A 22,941-nucleotide genomic window follows, 5' to 3' on the forward strand; every position below is an offset into this window, starting at 1 on the left:
TCTGTGTGTGTGTCTGTGTTCACTGCAGCCTCTCCGTCACTCAGTCTGTGTGTGTGTCTGTGTTCACTGCAGCCTCTCCGTCACTCAGTCTGTGTGTGTGTCTGTGTTCACTGCAGCCTCTCCGTCACTCAGTCTGTGTGTCTGTGTTCACTGCAGCCTCTCCGTCACTCAGTCTGTGTGTCTGTGTTCACTGCAGCCTCTCCGTCACTCAGTCTGTGTGTCTGTGTTCACTGCAGTCTCTCCGTCACTCAGTCTGTGTGTCTGTGTTCACTGCAGCCTCTCCGTCACTCAGTCTGTGTGTGTGTCTGTGTTCACTGCAGCCTCTCCGTCACTCAGTCTGTGTGTGTGTCTGTGTTCACTGCAGCCTCTCCGTCACTCAGTCTGTGTGTCTGTGTTCACTGCAGCCTCTCCGTCACTCAGTCTGTGTGTCTGTGTTCACTGCAGCCTCTCCGTCACTCAGTCTGTGTGTCTGTGTTCACTGCAGCCTCTCCGTCACTCAGTCTGTGTGTCTGTGTTCACTGCAGTCTCTCCGTCACTCAGTCTGTGTGTGTGTCTGTGTTCACTGCAGCCTCTCCGTCACTCAGTCTGTGTGTGTGTCTGTGTTCACTGCAGTCTCTCCGTCACTCAGTCTGTGTGTGTGTCTGTGTTCACTGCAGCCTCTCCGTCACTCAGTCTGTGTGTGTGTCTGTGTTCACTGCAGCCTCTCCGTCACTCAGTCTGTGTGTGTGTCTGTGTTCACTGCAGCCTCTCCGTCACTCAGTCTGTGTGTGTGTGTGTTCACTGCAGTCTCTCCGTCACTCAGTCTGTGTGTGTGTCTGTGTTCACTGCAGTCTCTCCGTCACTCAGTCTGTGTGTGTGTCTGTGTTCACTGCAGTCTCTCCGTCACTCAGTCTGTGTGTGTGTCTGTGTTCACTGCAGCCTCTCCGTCACTCAGTCTGTGTGTCTGTGTTCACTGCAGCCTCTCCGTCACTCAGTCTGTGTGTGTGTCTGTGTTCACTGCAGCCTCTCCGTCACTCAGTCTGTGTGTGTGTCTGTGTTCACTGCAGCCTCTCCGTCACTCAGTCTGTGTGTCTGTGTTCACTGCAGCCTCTCCGTCACTCAGTCTGTGTGTGTGTCTGTGTTCACTGCAGCCTCTCCGTCACTCAGTCTGTGTGTGTGTCTGTGTTCACTGCAGCCTCTCCGTCACTCAGTCTGTGTGTGTGTCTGTGTTCACTGCAGCCTCTCCGTCACTCAGTCTGTGTGTGTGTCTGTGTTCACTGCAGCCTCTCCGTCACTCAGTCTGTGTGTGTGTCTGTGTTCACTGCAGCCTCTCCGTCACTCAGTCTGTGTGTGTGTCTGTGTTCACTGCAGCCTCTCCGTCACTCAGTCTGTGTGTGTGTCTGTGTTCACTGCAGCCTCTCCGTCACTCAGTCTGTGTGTCTGTGTTCACTGCAGTCTCTCCGTCACTCAGTCTGTGTGTCTGTGTTCACTGCAGCCTCTCCGTCACTCAGTCTGTGTGTGTGTCTGTGTTCACTGCAGCCTCTCCGTCACTCAGTCTGTGTGTGTGTCTGTGTTCACTGCAGCCTCTCCGTCACTCAGTCTGTGTGTCTGTGTTCACTGCAGCCTCTCTGTCACTCAGTCTGTGTGTCTGTGTTCACTGCAGCCTCTCCGTCACTCAGTCTGTGTGTGTGTCTGTGTTCACTGCAGCCTCTCCGTCACTCAGTCTGTGTGTGTGTCTGTGTTCACTGCAGCCTCTCCGTCACTCAGTCTGTGTGTCTGTGTTCACTGCAGCCTCTCCGTCACTCAGTCTGTGTGTCTGTGTTCACTGCAGCCTCTCCGTCACTCAGTCTGTGTGTCTGTGTTCACTGCAGCCTCTCCGTCACTCAGTCTGTGTGTGTGTCTGTGTTCACTGCAGACTCTCCGTCACTCAGTCTGTGTGTGTGTCTGTGTTCACTGCAGCCTCTCCGTCACTCAGTCTGTGTGTGTGTGTGTGTTCACTGCAGCCTCTCCGTCACTCAGTCTGTGTGTGTGTCTGTGTTCACTGCAGCCTCTCCGTCACTCAGTCTGTGTGTCTGTGTTCACTGCAGCCTCTCCGTCACTCAGTCTGTGTGTGTGTCTGTGTTCACTGCAGTCTCTCCGTCACTCAGTCTGTGTGTGTGTCTGTGTTCACTGCAGCCTCTCCGTCACTCAGTCTGTGTGTCTGTGTTCACTGCAGCCTCTCCGTCACTCAGTCTGTGTGTGTGTCTGTGTTCACTGCAGCCTCTCCGTCACTCAGTCTGTGTGTCTGTGTTCACTGCAGTCTCTCCGTCACTCAGTCTGTGTGTGTGTCTGTGTTCACTGCAGCCTCTCCGTCACTCAGTCTGTGTGTGTGTCTGTGTTCACTGCAGCCTCTCCGTCACTCAGTCTGTGTGTCTGTGTTCACTGCAGCCTCTCCGTCACTCAGTCTGTGTGTGTGTCTGTGTTCACTGCAGTCTCTCCGTCACTCAGTCTGTGTGTGTGTCTGTGTTCACTGCAGCCTCTCCGTCACTCAGTCTGTGTGTGTGTCTGTGTTCACTGCAGCCTCTCCGTCACTCAGTCTGTGTGTGTGTCTGTGTTCACTGCAGCCTCTCCGTCACTCAGTCTGTGTGTGTGTCTGTGTTCACTGCAGCCTCTCCGTCACTCAGTCTGTGTGTGTGTCTGTGTTCACTGCAGCCTCTCCGTCACTCAGTCTGTGTGTCTGTGTTCACTGCAGCCTCTCCGTCACTCAGTCTGTGTGTGTGTGTGTTCACTGCAGCCTCTCCGTCACTCAGTCTGTGTGTGTGTCTGTGTTCACTGCAGTCTCTCCGTCACTCAGTCTGTGTGTGTGTCTGTGTTCACTGCAGCCTCTCCGTCACTCAGTCTGTGTGTCTGTGTTCACTGCAGCCTCTCCGTCACTCAGTCTGTGTGTGTGTCTGTGTTCACTGCAGCCTCTCCGTCACTCAGTCTGTGTGTGTCTGTGTTCACTGCAGTCTCTCCGTCACTCAGTCTGTGTGTGTGTCTGTGTTCACTGCAGCCTCTCCGTCACTCAGTCTGTGTGTGTGTCTGTGTTCACTGCAGCCTCTCCGTCACTCAGTCTTGTGTGTCTGTGTTCACTGCAGCCTCTCCGTCACTCAGTCTGTGTGTGTGTCTGTGTTCACTGCAGTCTCTCCGTCACTCAGTCTGTGTGTGTGTCTGTGTTCACTGCAGTCTCTCCGTCACTCAGTCTGTGTGTCTGTGTTCACTGCAGCCTCTCCGTCACTCAGTCTGTGTGTGTGTCTGTGTTCACTGCAGTCTCTCCGTCACTCAGTCTGTGTGTGTGTCTGTGTTCACTGCAGTCTCTCCGTCACTCAGTCTGTGTGTCTGTGTTCACTGCAGTCTCTCCGTCACTCAGTCTGTGTGTCTGTGTTCACTGCAGCCTCTCCGTCACTCAGTCTGTGTGTGTGTCTGTGTTCACTGCAGCCTCTCCGTCACTCAGTCTGTGTGTGTGTCTGTGTTCACTGCAGCCTCTCCGTCACTCAGTCTGTGTGTGTGTCTGTGTTCACTGCAGTCTCTCCGTCACTCAGTCTGTGTGTGTGTCTGTGTTCACTGCAGCCTCTCCGTCACTCAGTCTGTGTGTGTGTCTGTGTTCACTGCAGCCTCTCCGTCACTCAGTCTGTGTGTGTGTGTTCACTGCAGCCTCTCCGTCACTCAGTCTGTGTGTCTGTGTTCACTGCAGCCTCTCCGTCACTCAGTCTGTGTGTCTGTGTTCACTGCAGCCTCTCCGTCACTCAGTCTGTGTGTGTGTCTGTGTTCACTGCAGTCTCTCCGTCACTCAGTCTGTGTGTCTGTGTTCACTGCAGCCTCTCCGTCACTCAGTCTGTGTGTGTGTCTGTGTTCACTGCAGCCTCTCCGTCACTCAGTCTGTGTGTGTGTCTGTGTTCACTGCAGCCTCTCCGTCACTCAGTCTGTGTGTCTGTGTTCACTGCAGCCTCTCCGTCACTCAGTCTGTCTGTGTGTCTGTGTTCACTGCAGCCTCTCCGTCACTCAGTCTGTGTGTGTGTCTGTGTTCACTGCAGCCTCTCCGTCACTCAGTCTGTGTGTCTGTGTTCACTGCAGCCTCTCCGTCACTCAGTCTGTGTGTCTGTGTTCACTGCAGCCTCTCCGTCACTCAGTCTGTGTGTGTGTCTGTGTTCACTGCAGCCTCTCCGTCACTCAGTCTGTGTGTGTGTCTGTGTTCACTGCAGCCTCTCCGTCACTCAGTCTGTGTGTCTGTGTTCACTGCAGCCTCTCCGTCACTCAGTCTGTGTGTGTGTCTGTGTTCACTGCAGCCTCTCCGTCACTCAGTCTGTGTGTGTGTCTGTGTTCACTGCAGCCTCTCCGTCACTCAGTCTGTGTGTCTGTGTTCACTGCAGCCTCTCCGTCACTCAGTCTGTGTGTGTGTCTGTGTTCACTGCAGCCTCTCCGTCACTCAGTCTGTGTGTGTGTCTGTGTTCACTGCAGCCTCTCCGTCACTCAGTCTGTGTGTGTGTGTTCACTGCAGTCTCTCCGTCACTCAGTCTGTGTGTCTGTGTTCACTGCAGCCTCTCCGTCACTCAGTCTGTGTGTGTGTCTGTGTTCACTGCAGCCTCTCCGTCACTCAGTCTGTGTGTGTGTCTGTGTTCACTGCAGCCTCTCCGTCACTCAGTCTGTGTGTCTGTGTTCACTGCAGCCTCTCCGTCACTCAGTCTGTGTGTGTGTCTGTGTTCACTGCAGCCTCTCCGTCACTCAGTCTGTGTGTGTGTCTGTGTTCACTGCAGCCTCTCCGTCACTCAGTCTGTGTGTCTGTGTTCACTGCAGTCTCTCCGTCACTCAGTCTGTGTGTGTGTCTGTGTTCACTGCAGTCTCTCCGTCACTCAGTCTGTGTGTCTGTGTTCACTGCAGCCTCTCCGTCACTCAGTCTGTGTGTGTGTCTGTGTTCACTGCAGCCTCTCCGTCACTCAGTCTGTGTGTGTGTCTGTGTTCACTGCAGCCTCTCCGTCACTCAGTCTGTGTGTCTGTGTTCACTGCAGCCTCTCCGTCACTCAGTCTGTGTGTGTGTCTGTGTTCACTGCAGCCTCTCCGTCACTCAGTCTGTGTGTCTGTGTTCACTGCAGTCTCTCCGTCACTCAGTCTGTGTGTGTGTCTGTGTTCACTGCAGCCTCTCCGTCACTCAGTCTGTGTGTGTGTCTGTGTTCACTGCAGCCTCTCCGTCACTCAGTCTGTGTGTCTGTGTTCACTGCAGCCTCTCCGTCACTCAGTCTGTGTGTCTGTGTTCACTGCAGCCTCTCCGTCACTCAGTCTGTGTGTGTGTCTGTGTTCACTGCAGCCTCTCCGTCACTCAGTCTGTGTGTCTGTGTTCACTGCAGTCTCTCCGTCACTCAGTCTGTGTGTGTGTCTGTGTTCACTGCAGCCTCTCCGTCACTCAGTCTGTGTGTGTGTCTGTGTTCACTGCAGCCTCTCCGTCACTCAGTCTGTGTGTGTGTCTGTGTTCACTGCAGTCTCTCCGTCACTCAGTCTGTGTGTGTGTCTGTGTTCACTGCAGCCTCTCCGTCACTCAGTCTGTGTGTGTCTGTGTTCACTGCAGCCTCTCCGTCACTCAGTCTGTGTGTGTGTCTGTGTTCACTGCAGCCTCTCCGTCACTCAGTCTGTGTGTGTGTCTGTGTTCACTGCAGCCTCTCCGTCACTCAGTCTGTGTGTGTGTCTGTGTTCACTGCAGCCTCTCCGTCACTCAGTCTGTGTGTGTGTCTGTGTTCACTGCAGCCTCTCCGTCACTCAGTCTGTGTGTGTGTCTGTGTTCACTGCAGCCTCTCCGTCACTCAGTCTGTGTGTGTCTGTGTTCACTGCAGCCTCTCCGTCACTCAGTCTGTGTGTGTGTCTGTGTTCACTGCAGCCTCTCCGTCACTCAGTCTGTGTGTGTGTCTGTGTTCACTTCAGTCTCTCCGTCACTCAGTCTGTGTGTGTGTCTGTGTTCACTGCAGCCTCTCCGTCACTCAGTCTGTGTGTGTGTCTGTGTTCACTGCAGCCTCTCCGTCACTCAGTCTGTGTGTGTGTCTGTGTTCACTGCAGCCTCTCTGTCACTCAGTCTGTGTGTGTGTCTGTGTTCACTGCAGCCTCTCCGTCACTCAGTCTGTGTGTCTGTGTTCACTGCAGCCTCTCCGTCACTCAGTCTGTGTGTCTGTGTTCACTGCAGCCTCTCCGTCACTCAGTCTGTGTGTGTGTGTTCACTGCAGTCTCTCCGTCACTCAGTCTGTGTGTGTGTCTGTGTTCACTGCAGCCTCTCCGTCACTCAGTCTGTGTGTGTGTCTGTGTTCACTGCAGCCTCTCCGTCACTCAGTCTGTGTGTCTGTGTTCACTGCAGCCTCTCTGTCACTCAGTCTGTGTGTGTGTCTGTGTTCACTGCAGCCTCTCCGTCACTCAGTCTGTGTGTGTGTCTGTGTTCACTGCAGCCTCTCCGTCACTCAGTCTGTGTGTGTGTCTGTGTTCACTGCAGCCTCTCCGTCACTCAGTCTGTGTGTCTGTGTTCACTGCAGCCTCTCCGTCACTCAGTCTGTGTGTGTGTCTGTGTTCACTGCAGCCTCTCCGTCACTCAGTCTGTGTGTCTGTGTTCACTGCAGTCTCTCCGTCACTCAGTCTGTGTGTGTGTCTGTGTTCACTGCAGCCTCTCCGTCACTCAGTCTGTGTGTGTGTGTTCACTGCAGCCTCTCCGTCACTCAGTCTGTGTGTGTGTCTGTGTTCACTGCAGCCTCTCCGTCACTCAGTCTGTGTGTCTGTGTTCACTGCAGCCTCTCCGTCACTCAGTCTGTCTGTGTGTCTGTGTTCACTGCAGTCTCTCCGTCACTCAGTCTGTGTGTCTGTGTTCACTGCAGCCTCTCCGTCACTCAGTCTGTGTGTGTGTCTGTGTTCACTGCAGCCTCTCCGTCACTCAGTCTGTGTGTCTGTGTTCACTGCAGCCTCTCCGTCACTCAGTCTGTGTGTCTGTGTTCACTGCAGCCTCTCCGTCACTCAGTCTGTGTGTGTGTGTTCACTGCAGCCTCTCCGTCACTCAGTCTGTGTGTCTGTGTTCACTGCAGCCTCTCCGTCACTCAGTCTGTGTGTCTGTGTTCACTGCAGCCTCTCCGTCACTCAGTCTGTGTGTGTGTCTGTGTTCACTGCAGCCTCTCCGTCACTCAGTCTGTGTGTGTGTCTGTGTTCACTGCAGTCTCTCCGTCACTCAGTCTGTGTGTGTGTCTGTGTTCACTGCAGTCTCTCCGTCACTCAGTCTGTGTGTGTGTCTGTGTTCACTGCAGCCTCTCCGTCACTCAGTCTGTGTGTGTGTCTGTGTTCACTGCAGTCTCTCCGTCACTCAGTCTGTGTGTGTGTCTGTGTTCACTGCAGCCTCTCCGTCACTCAGTCTGTGTGTCTGTGTTCACTGCAGCCTCTCCGTCACTCAGTCTGTGTGTGTGTCTGTGTTCACTGCAGCCTCTCCGTCACTCAGTCTGTGTGTGTGTCTGTGTTCACTGCAGCCTCTCCGTCACTCAGTCTGTGTGTGTGTCTGTGTTCACTGCAGCCTCTCCGTCACTCAGTCTGTGTGTGTGTCTGTGTTCACTGCAGCCTCTCCGTCACTCAGTCTGTGTGTGTGTCTGTGTTCACTGCAGCCTCTCCGTCACTCAGTCTGTGTGTGTGTCTGTGTTCACTGCAGCCTCTCCGTCACTCAGTCTGTGTGTGTGTCTGTGTTCACTGCAGTCCTCTCCGTCACTCAGTCTGTGTGTGTGTCTGTGTTCACTGCAGCCTCTCCGTCACTCAGTCTGTGTGTGTGTCTGTGTTCACTGCAGCCTCTCCGTCACTCAGTCTGTGTGTGTGTCTGTGTTCACTGCAGCCTCTCCGTCACTCAGTCTGTGTGTGTGTCTGTGTTCACTGCAGCCTCTCCGTCACTCAGTCTGTGTGTGTGTCTGTGTTCACTGCAGTCTCTCCGTCACTCAGTCTGTGTGTCTGTGTTCACTGCAGCCTCTCCGTCACTCAGTCTGTGTGTCTGTGTTCACTGCAGCCTCTCCGTCACTCAGTCTGTGTGTGTGTCTGTGTTCACTGCAGCCTCTCCGTCACTCAGTCTGTGTGTGTGTCTGTGTTCACTGCAGCCTCTCCGTCACTCAGTCTGTGTGTGTGTCTGTGTTCACTGCAGTCTCTCCGTCACTCAGTCTGTGTGTCTGTGTTCACTGCAGCCTCTCCGTCACTCAGTCTGTGTGTCTGTGTTCACTGCAGCCTCTCCGTCACTCAGTCTGTGTGTGTGTCTGTGTTCACTGCAGCCTCTCCGTCACTCAGTCTGTGTGTCTGTGTTCACTGCAGTCTCTCCGTCACTCAGTCTGTGTGTGTGTCTGTGTTCACTGCAGTCTCTCCGTCACTCAGTCTGTGTGTCTGTGTTCACTGCAGTCTCTCCGTCACTCAGTCTGTGTGTGTGTCTGTGTTCACTGCAGCCTCTCCGTCACTCAGTCTGTGTGTCTGTGTTCACTGCAGCCTCTCCGTCACTCAGTCTGTGTGTGTGTCTGTGTTCACTGCAGCCTCTCCGTCACTCAGTCTGTGTGTGTGTCTGTGTTCACTGCAGCCTCTCCGTCACTCAGTCTGTGTGTCTGTGTTCACTGCAGCCTCTCCGTCACTCAGTCTGTGTGTGTGTCTGTGTTCACTGCAGCCTCTCCGTCACTCAGTCTGTGTGTGTGTCTGTGTTCACTGCAGCCTCTCCGTCACTCAGTCTGTGTGTGTGTCTGTGTTCACTCCAGCCTCTCCGTCACTCAGTCTGTGTGTGTGTCTGTGTTCACTGCAGCCTCTCCGTCACTCAGTCTGTGTGTCTGTGTTCACTGCAGCCTCTCCGTCACTCAGTCTGTGTGTCTGTGTTCACTGCAGCCTCTCCGTCACTCAGTCTGTGTGTGTGTCTGTGTTCACTGCAGCCTCTCCGTCACTCAGTCTGTGTGTCTGTGTTCACTGCAGCCTCTCCGTCACTCAGTCTGTGTGTGTGTCTGTGTTCACTGCAGTCTCTCCGTCACTCAGTCTGTGTGTCTGTGTTCACTGCAGCCTCTCCGTCACTCAGTCTGTGTGTCTGTGTTCACTGCAGCCTCTCCGTCACTCAGTCTGTGTGTCTGTGTTCACTGCAGCCTCTCCGTCACTCAGTCTGTGTGTCTGTGTTCACTGCAGCCTCTCCGTCACTCAGTCTGTGTGTGTGTCTGTGTTCACTGCAGCCTCTCCGTCACTCAGTCTGTGTGTGTGTCTGTGTTCACTGCAGCCTCTCCGTCACTCAGTCTGTGTGTCTGTGTTCACTGCAGCCTCTCCGTCACTCAGTCTGTGTGTGTGTCTGTGTTCACTGCAGCCTCTCCGTCACTCAGTCTGTGTGTGTGTCTGTGTTCACTGCAGCCTCTCCGTCACTCAGTCTGTGTGTGTGTGTGTTCACTGCAGCCTCTCCGTCACTCAGTCTGTGTGTCTGTGTTCACTGCAGCCTCTCCGTCACTCAGTCTGTGTGTGTGTCTGTGTTCACTGCAGCCTCTCCGTCACTCAGTCTGTGTGTCTGTGTTCACTGCAGCCTCTCCGTCACTCAGTCTGTGTGTGTGTCTGTGTTCACTGCAGCCTCTCCGTCACTCAGTCTGTGTGTGTGTCTGTGTTCACTGCAGCCTCTCCGTCACTCAGTCTGTGTGTGTGTCTGTGTTCACTGCAGCCTCTCCGTCACTCAGTCTGTGTGTCTGTGTTCACTGCAGCCTCTCCGTCACTCAGTCTGTGTGTCTGTGTTCACTGCAGCCTCTCCGTCACTCAGTCTGTGTGTGTGTCTGTGTTCACTGCAGTCTCTCCGTCACTCAGTCTGTGTGTCTGTGTTCACTGCAGCCTCTCCGTCACTCAGTCTGTGTGTGTGTGTTCACTGCAGCCTCTCCGTCACTCAGTCTGTGTGTGTGTCTGTGTTCACTGCAGCCTCTCCGTCACTCAGTCTGTGTGTCTGTGTTCACTGCAGCCTCTCCGTCACTCAGTCTGTGTGTGTGTCTGTGTTCACTGCAGCCTCTCCGTCACTCAGTCTGTGTGTGTCTGTGTTCACTGCAGCCTCTCCGTCACTCAGTCTGTGTGTCTGTGTTCACTGCAGCCTCTCCGTCACTCAGTCTGTGTGTGTGTCTGTGTTAACTGCAGCCTCTCCGTCACTCAGTCTGTGTGTGTGTCTGTGTTCACTGCAGCCTCTCCGTCACTCAGTCTGTGTGTGTGTCTGTGTTCACTGCAGCCTCTCCGTCACTCAGTCTGTGTGTGTGTCTGTGTTCACTGCAGTCTCTCCGTCACTCAGTCTGTGTGTGTGTCTGTGTTCACTGCAGCCTCTCCGTCACTCAGTCTGTGTGTGTGTCTGTGTTCACTGCAGCCTCTCCGTCACTCAGTCTGTGTGTGTGTCTGTGTTCACTGCAGCCTCTCCGTCACTCAGTCTGTGTGTGTGTCTGTGTTCACTGCAGCCTCTCCGTCACTCAGTCTGTGTGTGTGTCTGTGTTCACTGCAGTCTCTCCGTCACTCAGTCTGTGTGTCTGTGTTCACTGCAGCCTCTCCGTCACTCAGTCTGTGTGTCTGTGTTCACTGCAGCCTCTCCGTCACTCAGTCTGTGTGTGTGTCTGTGTTCACTGCAGCCTCTCCGTCACTCAGTCTGTGTGTCTGTGTTCACTGCAGTCTCTCCGTCACTCAGTCTGTGTGTGTGTCTGTGTTCACTGCAGTCTCTCCGTCACTCAGTCTGTGTGTCTGTGTTCACTGCAGCCTCTCCGTCACTCAGTCTGTGTGTGTGTCTGTGTTCACTGCAGTCTCTCCGTCACTCAGTCTGTGTGTGTGTCTGTGTTCACTGCAGCCTCTCCGTCACTCAGTCTGTGTGTCTGTGTTCACTGCAGCCTCTCCGTCACTCAGTCTGTGTGTGTGTCTGTGTTCACTGCAGCCTCTCCGTCACTCAGTCTGTGTGTGTGTCTGTGTTCACTGCAGCCTCTCCGTCACTCAGTCTGTGTGTGTGTCTGTGTTCACTGCAGCCTCTCCGTCACTCAGTCTGTGTGTGTGTCTGTGTTCACTGCAGCCTCTCCGTCACTCAGTCTGTGTGTGTGTCTGTGTTCACTGCAGCCTCTCTGTCACTCAGTCTGTGTGTGTGTCTGTGTTCACTGCAGCCTCTCCGTCACTCAGTCTGTGTGTCTGTGTTCACTGCAGCCTCTCCGTCACTCAGTCTGTGTGTGTGTCTGTGTTCACTGCAGCCTCTCCGTCACTCAGTCTGTGTGTGTGTCTGTGTTCACTGCAGCCTCTCCGTCACTCAGTCTGTGTGTGTGTCTGTGTTCACTGCAGTCTCTCCGTCACTCAGTCTGTGTGTGTGTCTGTGTTCACTGCAGCCTCTCCGTCACTCAGTCTGTGTGTGTGTCTCTGCAGCCTCTCCGTCACTCAGTCTGTGTGTCTGTGTTCACTGCAGCCTCTCCGTCACTCAGTCTGTGTGTCTGTGTTCACTGCAGTCTCTCCGTCACTCAGTCTGTGTGTGTGTCTGTGTTCACTGCAGCCTCTCCGTCACTCAGTCTGTGTGTGTGTCTGTGTTCACTGCAGCCTCTCCGTCACTCAGTCTGTGTGTCTGTGTTCACTGCAGTCTCTCCGTCACTCAGTCTGTGTGTGTGTCTGTGTTCACTGCAGCCTCTCCGTCACTCAGTCTGTGTGTGTGTCTGTGTTCACTGCAGTCCTCTCCGTCACTCAGTCTGTGTGTGTGTCTGTGTTCACTGCAGCCTCTCCGTCACTCAGTCTGTGTGTCTGTGTTCACTGCAGCCTCTCCGTCACTCAGTCTGTGTGTGTGTCTGTGTTCACTGCAGCCTCTCCGTCACTCAGTCTGTGTGTGTGTCTGTGTTCACTGCAGCCTCTCCGTCACTCAGTCTGTGTGTGTGTCTGTGTTCACTGCAGCCTCTCCGTCACTCAGTCTGTGTGTGTGTCTGTGTTCACTGCAGCCTCTCCGTCACTCAGTCTTGTGTGTGTCTGTGTTCACTGCAGCCTCTCCGTCACTCAGTCGTGTGTGTGTCTGTGTTCACTGCAGCCTCTCCGTCACTCAGTCTGTGTGTGTGTCTGTGTTCACTGCAGCCTCTCCGTCACTCAGTCTGTGTGTGTGTCTGTGTTCACTGCAGCCTCTCTGTCACTCAGTCTGTGTGTCTGTGTTCACTGCAGCCTCTCCGTCACTCAGTCTGTGTGTGTGTCTGTGTTCACTGCAGCCTCTCCGTCACTCAGTCTGTGTGTGTGTCTGTGTTCACTGCAGCCTCTCCGTCACTCAGTCTGTGTGTGTGTCTGTGTTCACTGCAGCCTCTCCGTCACTCAGTCTGTGTGTGTGTGTTCACTGCAGCCTCTCCGTCACTCAGTCTGTGTGTGTGTCTGTGTTCACTGCAGCCTCTCCGTCACTCAGTCTGTGTGTGTGTCTGTGTTCACTGCAGCCTCTCCGTCACTCAGTCTGTGTGTGTGTCTGTGTTCACTGCAGCCTCTCTGTCACTCAGTCTGTGTGTCTGTGTTCACTGCAGCCTCTCCGTCACTCAGTCTGTGTGTCTGTGTTCACTGCAGCCTCTCCGTCACTCAGTCTGTGTGTGTGTCTGTGTTCACTGCAGTCTCTCCGTCACTCAGTCTGTGTGTCTGTGTTCACTGCAGCCTCTCCGTCACTCAGTCTGTGTGTCTGTGTTCACTGCAGCCTCTCCGTCACTCAGTCTGTGTGTCTGTGTTCACTGCAGCCTCTCCGTCACTCAGTCTGTGTGTGTGTCTGTGTTCACTGCAGCCTCTCCGTCACTCAGTCTGTGTGTCTGTGTTCACTGCAGTCTCTCCGTCACTCAGTCTGTGTGTGTGTCTGTGTTCACTGCAGCCTCTCCGTCACTCAGTCTGTGTGTGTGTCTGTGTTCACTGCAGCCTCTCCGTCACTCAGTCTGTGTGTGTGTCTGTGTTCACTGCAGCCTCTCCGTCACTCAGTCTGTGTGTCTGTGTTCACTGCAGCCTCTCCGTCACTCAGTCTGTGTGTGTGTCTGTGTTCACTGCAGTCTCTCCGTCACTCAGTCTGTGTGTGTGTCTGTGTTCACTGCAGCCTCTCCGTCACTCAGTCTGTGTGTGTGTCTGTGTTCACTGCAGCCTCTCCGTCACTCAGTCTGTGTGTGTGTCTGTGTTCACTGCAGCCTCTCCGTCACTCAGTCTGTGTGTGTGTCTGTGTTCACTGCAGTCTCTCCGTCACTCAGTCTGTGTGTGTGTCTGTGTTCACTGCAGTCTCTCCGTCACTCAGTCTGTGTGTGTGTCTGTGTTCACTGCAGCCTCTCCGTCACTCAGTCTGTGTGTGTGTCTGTGTTCACTGCAGCCTCTCCGTCACTCAGTCTGTGTGTCTGTGTTCACTGCAGCCTCTCCGTCACTCAGTCTGTGTGTCTGTGTTCACTGCAGCCTCTCCGTCACTCAGTCTGTGTGTGTGTCTGTGTTCACTGCAGCCTCTCCGTCACTCAGTCTGTGTGTGTGTCTGTGTTCACTGCAGCCTCTCCGTCACTCAGTCTGTGTGTGTGTCTGTGTTCACTGCAGCCTCTCCGTCACTCAGTCTGTGTGTGTGTCTGTGTTCACTGCAGCCTCTCCGTCACTCAGTCTGTGTGTGTGTCTGTGTTCACTGCAGCCTCTCCGTCACTCAGTCTGTGTGTGTGTCTGTGTTCACTGCAGCCTCTCCGTCACTCAGTCTGTGTGTCTGTGTTCACTGCAGCCTCTCCGTCACTCAGTCTGTGTGTGTGTCTGTGTTCACTGCAGTCTCTCCGTCACTCAGTCTGTGTGTGTGTCTGTGTTCACTGCAGCCTCTCCGTCACTCAGTCTGTGTGTGTGTCTGTGTTCACTGCAGCCTCTCCGTCACTCAGTCTGTGTGTGTGTCTGTGTTCACTGCAGCCTCTCCGTCACTCAGTCTGTGTGTGTGTCTGTGTTCACTGCAGCCTCTCCGTCACTCAGTCTGTGTGTGTGTCTGTGTTCACTGCAGCCTCTCCGTCACTCAGTCTGTGTGTCTGTGTTCACTGCAGCCTCTCCGTCACTCAGTCTGTGTGTGTGTCTGTGTTCACTGCAGCCTCTCCGTCACTCAGTCTGTGTGTCTGTGTTCACTGCAGCCTCTCCGTCACTCAGTCTGTGTGTGTGTCTGTGTTCACTGCAGCCTCTCCGTCACTCAGTCTGTGTGTGTGTCTGTGTTCACTGCAGCCTCTCCGTCACTCAGTCTGTGTGTGTGTCTGTGTTCACTTCAGTCTCTCCGTCACTCAGTCTGTGTGTCTGTGTTCACTGCAGCCTCTCCGTCACTCAGTCTGTGTGTGTGTCTGTGTTCACTGCAGCCTCTCCGTCACTCAGTCTGTGTGTGTGTCTGTGTTCACTGCAGCCTCTCCGTCACTCAGTCTGTGTGTGTGTCTGTGTTCACTGCAGCCTCTCCGTCACTCAGTCTGTGTGTGTGTCTGTGTTCACTGCAGCCTCTCCGTCACTCAGTCTGTGTGTGTGTCTGTGTTCACTGCAGCCTCTCCGTCACTCAGTCTGTGTGTGTGTCTGTGTTCACTGCAGCCTCTCCGTCACTCAGTCTGTGTGTGTGTCTGTGTTCACTTCAGTCTCTCCGTCACTCAGTCTGTGTGTGTGTCTGTGTTCACTGCAGCCTCTCCGTCACTCAGTCTGTGTGTGTGTCTGTGTTCACTGCAGCCTCTCCGTCACTCAGTCTGTGTGTGTGTCTGTGTTCACTTCAGTCTCTCCGTCACTCAGTCTGTGTGTGTGTCTGTGTTCACTGCAGCCTCTCCGTCACTCAGTCTGTGTGTCTGTGTTCACTGCAGCCTCTCCGTCACTCAGTCTGTGTGTGTGTCTGTGTTCACTGCAGCCTCTCCGTCACTCAGTCTGTGTGTGTGTCTGTGTTCACTGCAGCCTCTCCGTCACTCAGTCTGTGTGTGTGTGTGTGTTCACTGCAGCCTCTCCGTCACTCAGTCTGTGTGTGTGTCTGTGTTCACTGCAGCCTCTCTGTCACTCAGTCTGTGTGTCTGTGTTCACTGCAGCCTCTCCGTCACTCAGTCTGTGTGTGTGTCTGTGTTCACTGCAGCCTCTCCGTCACTCAGTCTGTGTGTCTGTGTTCACTGCAGTCTCTCCATCACTCAGTCTGTAAATGAGCCCAGACTCTGCCACAGCCTCAATATATCAACATGCGATTTACATGAATTAGGAGGAGAGGCCACTCAGCCCCTCAAACTGCTCCGCCATTTAATTAGATCATGGCTGATGTGATGTGACCTCAAATCCACCCCCTATAACCTTTGACTCCCTTATCAATCAGGAACCGATGTACCTCAGCCTTAAAACTATTCATTGACCCAGCCTCCATCATTCTGTGGGGAAGAGAGTTCCACAGACCCGTGTCCATCTGAGAGACGAAATTCCTCCTCATCTCCATCGTCACTGGGAGACCCCTTATTGTTAAACTGTGTCCCCGAGTGCTGGTCTCCTGCACAAGGGGAAACATCCTCTCTGCATCCACCCTGTCAAATCCCCTCAGGATCTTCTATGTTTCAATAAGATCACCTCTCAATCTTCTAAACTCCAATGGATACAGACCCAGTCTGTCCAAACTTTCCTCATGTGATAACCCCACCTCCCAGGTATCAGGTGAGTGAACCTTCTCTGAACTGCTTCTTCATAGGGACAAAGGGCTCAGGCACAGGAGTAGGTTATTCACCCCTTTGAGTCTGCTCAAACATTCAGTAAGGTCATCGCTGCTCTGATTGTGATCTCAGCTCCATCTTCGTCTCTGCCTCCATAACCCTCGAGTCCATTGTCGATCGAATACCTGTCTAACTCAGCCTTGAATATATTCAATGCCCCAGCCTCCACCGCTTTCAGGGGGAGAGAATTGCACACAGTAACTGTCCACGTAACCTTCCCACGTACTGATACATCGCAGCGTCTGCAGCTCAGCCTCCAGTTCAGTGACTCGGAGCCAAAGTTCCTCTAGCTCCAGATACTTACTGCAGACGTGTCTGCCCTGGATCACCCTGGCTCCCAGGTTGTCCACATTCTGCAGTCGCAACACATCACCTGCCCTGCCATTTTTATCGTCTGTTAATTAACTTATTATCATTATCATAATTAGTTTATAATTAATGAACCCCACTACTCCCAATGAGCTTTAGTACCACTAATAAATCTTATTACTACTAATGAAACATTACAATCAGAGTAAATTACCCACATTTGTAAGAAAAATGTGCAAAATACTCACTAGCTGATCACTTCCTTCTCTCCTCTGTCACTGCGCCAAATTCCCTCACTCACCAAATCCTCAAGCTGACAGTCTGCGACCAGTTACAGTCAGTGCTGAGCTGCTCAACCGGGACTGACTCACTTTCTGCAGCTCTGTTTGGAACATCTGAAACCCTTCTGAGCTGAGTCAGCACTGCTGACTAGAGAAACTCGTTCAGACTAGTTACCTAGTTAACTAACTGCTGCTGCCTTTCCTGCAGGGAGCCCGTTTACCCCTGACTAAGGCTGAATGGAACTTAACTTGAACAGGTCGTTGTGGTTAAAATCTAAATGCAAATGAGATGAACTTTGAGAAGGAGCTAAATCCTCACAATTAACCCTTAAAATTCCCTCTTTCGTTCAAATCCCCAGCTTACACACAGGGTGATGAGCTACTGTCTTCATGTCTTGCTTCGAATGCAGTTCATGTCCTTTCTTAGATAGGCCAAGCCAAACTGTACACAGGTAATTCAGAAAGCTCACTGAGTTTAACATTCACTGTGAGGGGAATTGAATACTGAAGTAGGGAGGTTATGCTTCAGTTATACAGGGCATTGGTGAGACCACATCTGGAGTATTGTGTACAGTACTGGTCTCCTTATTTAAAGAAAGATGTAAATGTGTTAGAAGCAGCTCAGAGAAGGTTTACCAGACTAATACCAGGAATGGGCGGGTTGTCTTGACAGGTTAGGCTTGTGATGAATGTTGAACAATGGCAGATATTTAAGAAAATAGTTCATGAGTCACAACAAAGATATTTCCCAGTGAGGAAGGGTTTTAGGAAAGGGATAAACCAACCATGGTTAACCAAGGAAGTTAAGGACAGTATCAAAGTGAAATAAAAAACGTACAATGTGGCAAAGATTAGTGATCAACTCGAGGATTGGGAAAGTTTTAAAAACCAACAGAAGATGAACAAAAACATAATAAAGAGGGAGAAGATAAACTTTGAGGGTAAACGAGCAAATAATATAAAAACGGACAGTAAGAGCTTCTTTAAATATATAAAAAGGAAGAGAGAGGCCAAAGTGAACATAGGGCCCTTAGAGAATGAGGCTGGGGGAATAATAATGGGGAACCAGGAAACGGCAGAGGAGTTGAATAAATACTTTGCATCAGTCTTCACGGTAGAAGACACTAATAGCATTCCAAAAACACTAAATAATCAAGGGGCAAAGAGGGGGGGAGGAAATAAATACAATAACTATCACTAGAGAAAAAGTACTAGGGAAACTAATGGGGCTAAAGGCCAATAAGTCCCCTGGACCTGATGGTTTACATCCTAGGGTATTAGAGGGAGTAGCTACAGAGATAGTGGATGAATGTTGAGAGTGGGGCATTTGGAGGGAGAGGGGGTGCGGGAGGAAGCGGGGCTGGGCTTCACTGAAGATGTGTTTCTCTCGGAGATTTGACCAGCTTTTCTGTGTTTTAGATCACCAGTGCGGCAGAGACAGAGGCAGTGACCAGGCAGAAACTGGTGAAAGGTCACGCCTATTCCCTTACCGGAGCGGAACAGGTGGGTGGAGGGTCAGAGACTGAGGCCAACAGGCCCGAGGGCGGGGGGGTCACAGCTCAGGCTTCCTACTGGGGGGAGGGGGGATTCATTACCCTGGGGCAGACGGGGCAGAGTGGGGCACTCTGTCTGGGATGGGGTTATTTTGGGGGGGGTCACTCTCTCTGGGATGGGGTTATTTTGGGGGGGTCACTCTCTCTGGGATGGGGTTATTTTGGGAGGGGGCACTCTGTCTGGGATGGGGTTATTTTGAGGGGTGGGGTCACTCTCTCTGGGATGGGGTTATTTTGAGGGGTGGGGTCACTCTCTCTGGGATGGGGTTATTTTGGGGGGGTCACTCTCTCTGGGATGGGGTTATTTTGGGGGGGTCACTCTCTCTGGGATGGGGTTATTTTGGGAGGGGGCACTCTGTCTGGGATGGGGTTATTTTGGGGGGTGGGGTCACTCTCTCTGGGATGGGGTTATTTTGGGGGGGGTCACTCTCTCTGGGATGGGGTTATTTTGGGGGGGGTCACTCTCTCTGGGATGGGGTTATTTTGGGGGGGGTCACTCTCTCTGGGATGGGGTTATTTTGGGAGGGGTCACTCTCTCTGGGATGGGGTTATTTTGAGGGGTGGGGTCACTCTCTCTGGGATGGGGTTATTTTGGGAGGGGGGTCACTCTCTCTGGGATGGGGTTATTTTGGGTGGGGGGTCACTCTCTCTGGGATGGGGTTATTTTGGGGGTCACTCTCTCTGGGATGGGGTTATTTTGGGGGGGGTCACTCTCTCTGGGATGGGGTTATTTTGGGAGGGGTCACTCTCTCTGGGATGGGGTTATTTTGAGGGGTGGGGTCACTCTCTCTGGGATGGGGTTATTTTGGGAGGGGTCACTCTCTCTGGGTCGGGGTTATTTTGGGGGGGGGGTCACTCTCTCTGGGATGGGGTTATTTTGGGTGGGGGGTCACTCTCTCTGGGATGGGGTTATTTTGAGGGGTGGGGTCACTCTCTCTGGGATGGGGTTATTTTGGGAGGGGTCACTCTCTCTGGGATGGGGTTATTTTGGGGGGGGTCACTCTCTCTGGGATGGGGTTATTTTGGGGGGGGTCACTCTCTCTGGGATGGGGTTATTTTGAGGGGTGGGGTCACTCTCTCCGGGATGGGGTTATTTTGAGGGGGGTCACTCTCTCTGGGATGGGGTTATTTTGGGGGGGGGGGTCACTCTCTCTGGGATGGGGTTATTTTGGGTGGGGGGGTCACTCTCTCTGGGATGGGGTTATTTTGAGGGGTGGGGTCACTCTCTCTGGGATGGGGTTATTTTGGGGGGTCACTCTCTCTGGGATGGGGTTATTTTGAGGGGTGGGGTCACTCTCTCTGGGATGGGGTTATTTTGACGGGTCACTCTCTCTGGGATGGGGTTATTTTGGAGGGGGTCACTCTCTCTGGGATGGGGTTATTTTGGAGGGGGTCACTCTCTCTGGGATGGGGTTATTTTGACGGGTCACTCTCTCTGGGATGGGGTTATTTTGAGGGGGGGGTCACTCTCTCTGGGACGGGGTTATTTTGAGGGGTGGGGTCACTCTCTCTGGGATGGGGTTATTTTGGGGGGGGTCACTCTCTCCGGGATGGGGTTATTTTGGGGGGGGGGTCACTCTCTCTGGGATGGGGTTATTTTGGGGGGGGTCACTCTCTCTGGGATGGGGTTATTTTGGGGGGGTCACTCTCTCTGGGATGGGGTTATTTTGGGGGGGGTCACTCTCTCTGGGATGGGGTTATTTTGGGGGGGTCACTCTCTCTGGGATGGGGTTATTTTGTGGGGGGGGTCACTCTCTCTGGGATGGGGTTATTTTGGGGGGGGGGTCACTTTCTCTGGGATGGGGTTATTTTGGGGGGGGGTCACTCTCTCCGGGATGGGGTTTGTTTGGAGGGGTCACTCTCTCTGGGATGGGGTTATTTTGGGGGTCACTCTCTCTGGGATGGGGTTATTTTGGGGGGGGTCACTCTCTCTGGGATGGGGTTATTTTGGGGGGGGTCACTCTCTCTGGGATGGGGTTATTTTGGGGGGGGTCACTCTCTCCGGGATGGGGTTATTTTGGGGGGGTCACTCTCTCCGGGATGGGGTTATTTTGGGGGGGGTCGGGGGTCACTCTCTGGGATGGGGTTATTTTGGGGGGGTCACTCTCTCCGGGATGGGGTTATTTTGGTGGGGGGGGGTCTCTCTCTCTGGGATGGGGTTATTTTGGTGGGGGGGCACTCTCTCTGGGATGGGGTTATTTTGGGGGGGTCACTCTCTCTGGGATGGGGTTATTTTGGAGGGGTCACTCTCTCTGGGATGGGGTTATTTTGGGTGGGGGGGTCACTCTCTCTGGGATGGGGTTATTTTGAGGGGTGGGGTCACTCTCTCTGGGATGGGGTTATTTTGGGGGGGGTCACTCTCTCTGGGATGGGGTTATTTTGAGGGGTGGGGTCACTCTCTCTGGGATGGGGTTATTTTGGGGGGTCACTCTCTCTGGGATGGGGTTATTTTGAGGGGTGGGGTCACTCTCTCTGGGATGGGGTTATTTTGAGGGGTGGGGTCACTCTCTCTGGGATGGGGTTATTTTCACGGGTCACTCTCTCTGGGATGGGGTTATTTTGGGGGGGGTCACTCTCTCTGGGATGGGGTTATTTTGAGGGGTGGGGTCACTCTCTCCGGGATGGGTTATTTTGGTGGGGTCACTCTCTCTGGGATCGGGTTATTTTGAGGGGGGGGTCACTCTCTCTGGGATGGGGTTCTTTTGTGGGGGGGTCACTCTCTCTGGGATGGGGTTATTTTGGGGGGGGTCACTCTCTCTGGGATGGGGTTATTTTGGGGGTCACTCTCTCTGGATGGGGTTATTTTGGGGGGGTCACTCTCTCTGGGATGGGGTTATTTTGGGGGGGTCACTCTCTCCGGGATGGGGTTTGTTTGGAGGGGTCACTCTCTCTGGGATGGGGTTATTTTGGGGGGGGTCACTCTCTCCGGGATGGGGTTATTTTGGGGGAGGCACTCACTCTGGGATGGGGTTATTTTGGGGGGGGGTCACTCTCTCTGGGATGGGGTTATTTTGTGGGGGGGTCACTCTCTCTGGGATGGGGTTATTTTGGGGGGGGGTCACTCTCTCTGGGATGGGGTTATTTTGGGGGTCACTCTCTCTGGGATGGGGTTATTTTGGGGGGGGGTCACTCTATCTGGGATGGGGTTATTTTGGGGGGGGTCACTCTCTCTGGGATGGGGTTATTTTGGGGGGGTCACTCTCTCTGGGATGGTGTTATTTTGGGGGAGTCACTCTCTCTGGGAGGGGTTATTTTTGGGGGGGTCACTCTCTCTGGGATGGGGTTATTTTGGGGGGGTCACTCTCTCCGGGATGGGGTTATTTTGGGGGGTCACTCTCTCCGGGATGGGGTTATTTTGGGGGGGGTCGGGGGTCACTCTCTGGGATGGGGTTATTTTGGGGGGGTCACTCTCTCCGGGATGGGGTTATTTTGGTGGGGGGGGGGTCTCTCTCTCTGGGATGGGGTTATTTTGGGGGGGGTCACTTTCTCTGGGATGGGGTTATTTTGGGGGGGTCACTCTCTCTGGGATGGGGTTATTTTGGGGGAGGCACTCACTTTGGGATGGGGTTATTTTGGGGGAGGCACTCTCTCCGGGATGGGGTTATTTTGGGGAGGGGGGGGGTCACTCTCTGGGATGGGGTTATTTTGGGGGGGGTCACTTTCTCTGGAATGGGGTTATTTTGGGGGGGTCACTCTCTGGATGGGGTTATTTTGAGGGGTGGGGTCACTCTCTCTGGGATGGGGGTTATTTTGGGGGTGGTGGGGTCACTCTCTCTGGGATGGGGTTATTTTGGGGGGTCACTCTCTCTGGGATGGGGTTATTTTGAGGGGTGGGGTCACTCTCTCTGGGATGGGGTTATTTTGGGGGGGGTCACTCTCTCTGGGATGGGGTTATTTTGGGGGGGTCACTCTCTCTGGGATGGGGTTATTTCGGGGGGTCACTCTCTCTGGGATGGGGTTATTTTGGGGGTGTCACTCTCTCTGGGATGGGGTTATTTTGAGGGGTGGGGTCACTCTCTCTGGGATGGGGTTATTTTGGGGGGGGTCACTCTCTCTGGGATGGGGTTATTTTGGGGGGGTCACTCTCTCTGGGATGGGGTTATTTCGGGGGGTCACTCTCTCTGGGATGGGGTTATTTTGGGGGTGTCACTCTCTCTGGGATGGGGTTATTTTGAGGGGTGGGGTCACTCTCTCTGGGATGGGGTTATTTTGGGGGGTCACTCTCTCTGGGATGGGGTTATTTTGAGGGGTGGGGTCACTCTCTCTGGGATGGGGTTATTTTGAGGGGTGGGGTCACTCTCTCTGGGATGGGGTTATTTTGGGGTGGGTGCTTTCACTCTCTCTGGGGCCGGGTTATTTTGAGGGGGGTGGTCACTTTCTCCAGGATGGGGAGTATCCTTGTGTAGGTGGGCCGCGGACCCTCAGCGATGGGAGGAGCCGTGTGACTGGTCAGTTCTTCCCGCCCACTCCCATCGGTTGGGTTTATTGGGTGGTGGAGCTGAGTGCGGAGCTCCCATGTTCTGGAACATTCTCTTGCTCTCATGCTGCCCCTCACTCGCCCTGCCCTGTCGGACCATGTGCCCAGGGGGGAGGAAGCTCCTGTTGGGGTTTGTGTCCCAGTTAAACCCCTCAGCTCTGATATTGGGAGGAGGGTCTCGAATTGATGATGGTGGATGAAGGGGTTGCTATTGGTGATGGGTGGGTGTGGGTGACGGAGTGGGTGAGGGTGACGGGGTGGGTGACGGGGTGGGGGTGGGTGACGGCGTGGGGGTGGGTGACGGGGTGGGGGAGGGTGACGGCGTGGGGGTGGGTGACGGGGTGGGGGTGGGTGTCGGGGTGGGTGTGGGTGACGGGGTGGATGACAGGGTGGGTGACGGGGTGGGGGTGGGTGAGGGTGACAGGGTGGGTGACGGGGTGGGTGTGGGTGACAGGGTGGGTGTGGGTGACAGGGTGGGGGTGGGTGACAGGGTGGGTGTGGGTGACAGGGTGGGGGTGGGTGACAGGGTGGGGGTGGGTGACGGGATGGGTGTGGGTGTGGGTGAGGGTGACAGGGTGGGTGACGGGGTGGGTGTGGGTGACGGTGGGTGAGGGTGACGGGGTTGGTGTGGGTGTGGGTGTGGGAGAGGGTGACAGGGTGGGTGATGGGGTCGGTGTGGGTGTCGGGTATGGGTGATGGGG

General features: G+C 54.0%; 1 protein-coding gene across 1 annotated transcript in view; it reads left to right on the forward strand.

Moving 5' to 3' along the window:
- The window catches only part of LOC144675366 (calpain-2 catalytic subunit-like), a gene marked incomplete at its 3' end in the record, with an annotated part of 93,180 nt that overhangs the window by 59,411 nt on the left and 10,828 nt on the right, over nucleotides 1–22,941 (forward strand). Inside the window, exon 6 of the mRNA XM_078536195.1 lies at nucleotides 17,630–17,713. Coding sequence (XP_078392321.1) covers nucleotides 17,630–17,713 — 84 coding nt within the window. The remainder of the gene's footprint in view (nucleotides 1–17,629; nucleotides 17,714–22,941) is intronic.

The sequence above is a fragment of the Cetorhinus maximus genome, unplaced genomic scaffold (genome assembly GCF_964194155.1).
Source record: "Cetorhinus maximus unplaced genomic scaffold, sCetMax3.hap1.1 HAP1_SCAFFOLD_973, whole genome shotgun sequence".
Classification (NCBI taxonomy): Eukaryota; Metazoa; Chordata; class Chondrichthyes; order Lamniformes; family Cetorhinidae; genus Cetorhinus; species Cetorhinus maximus.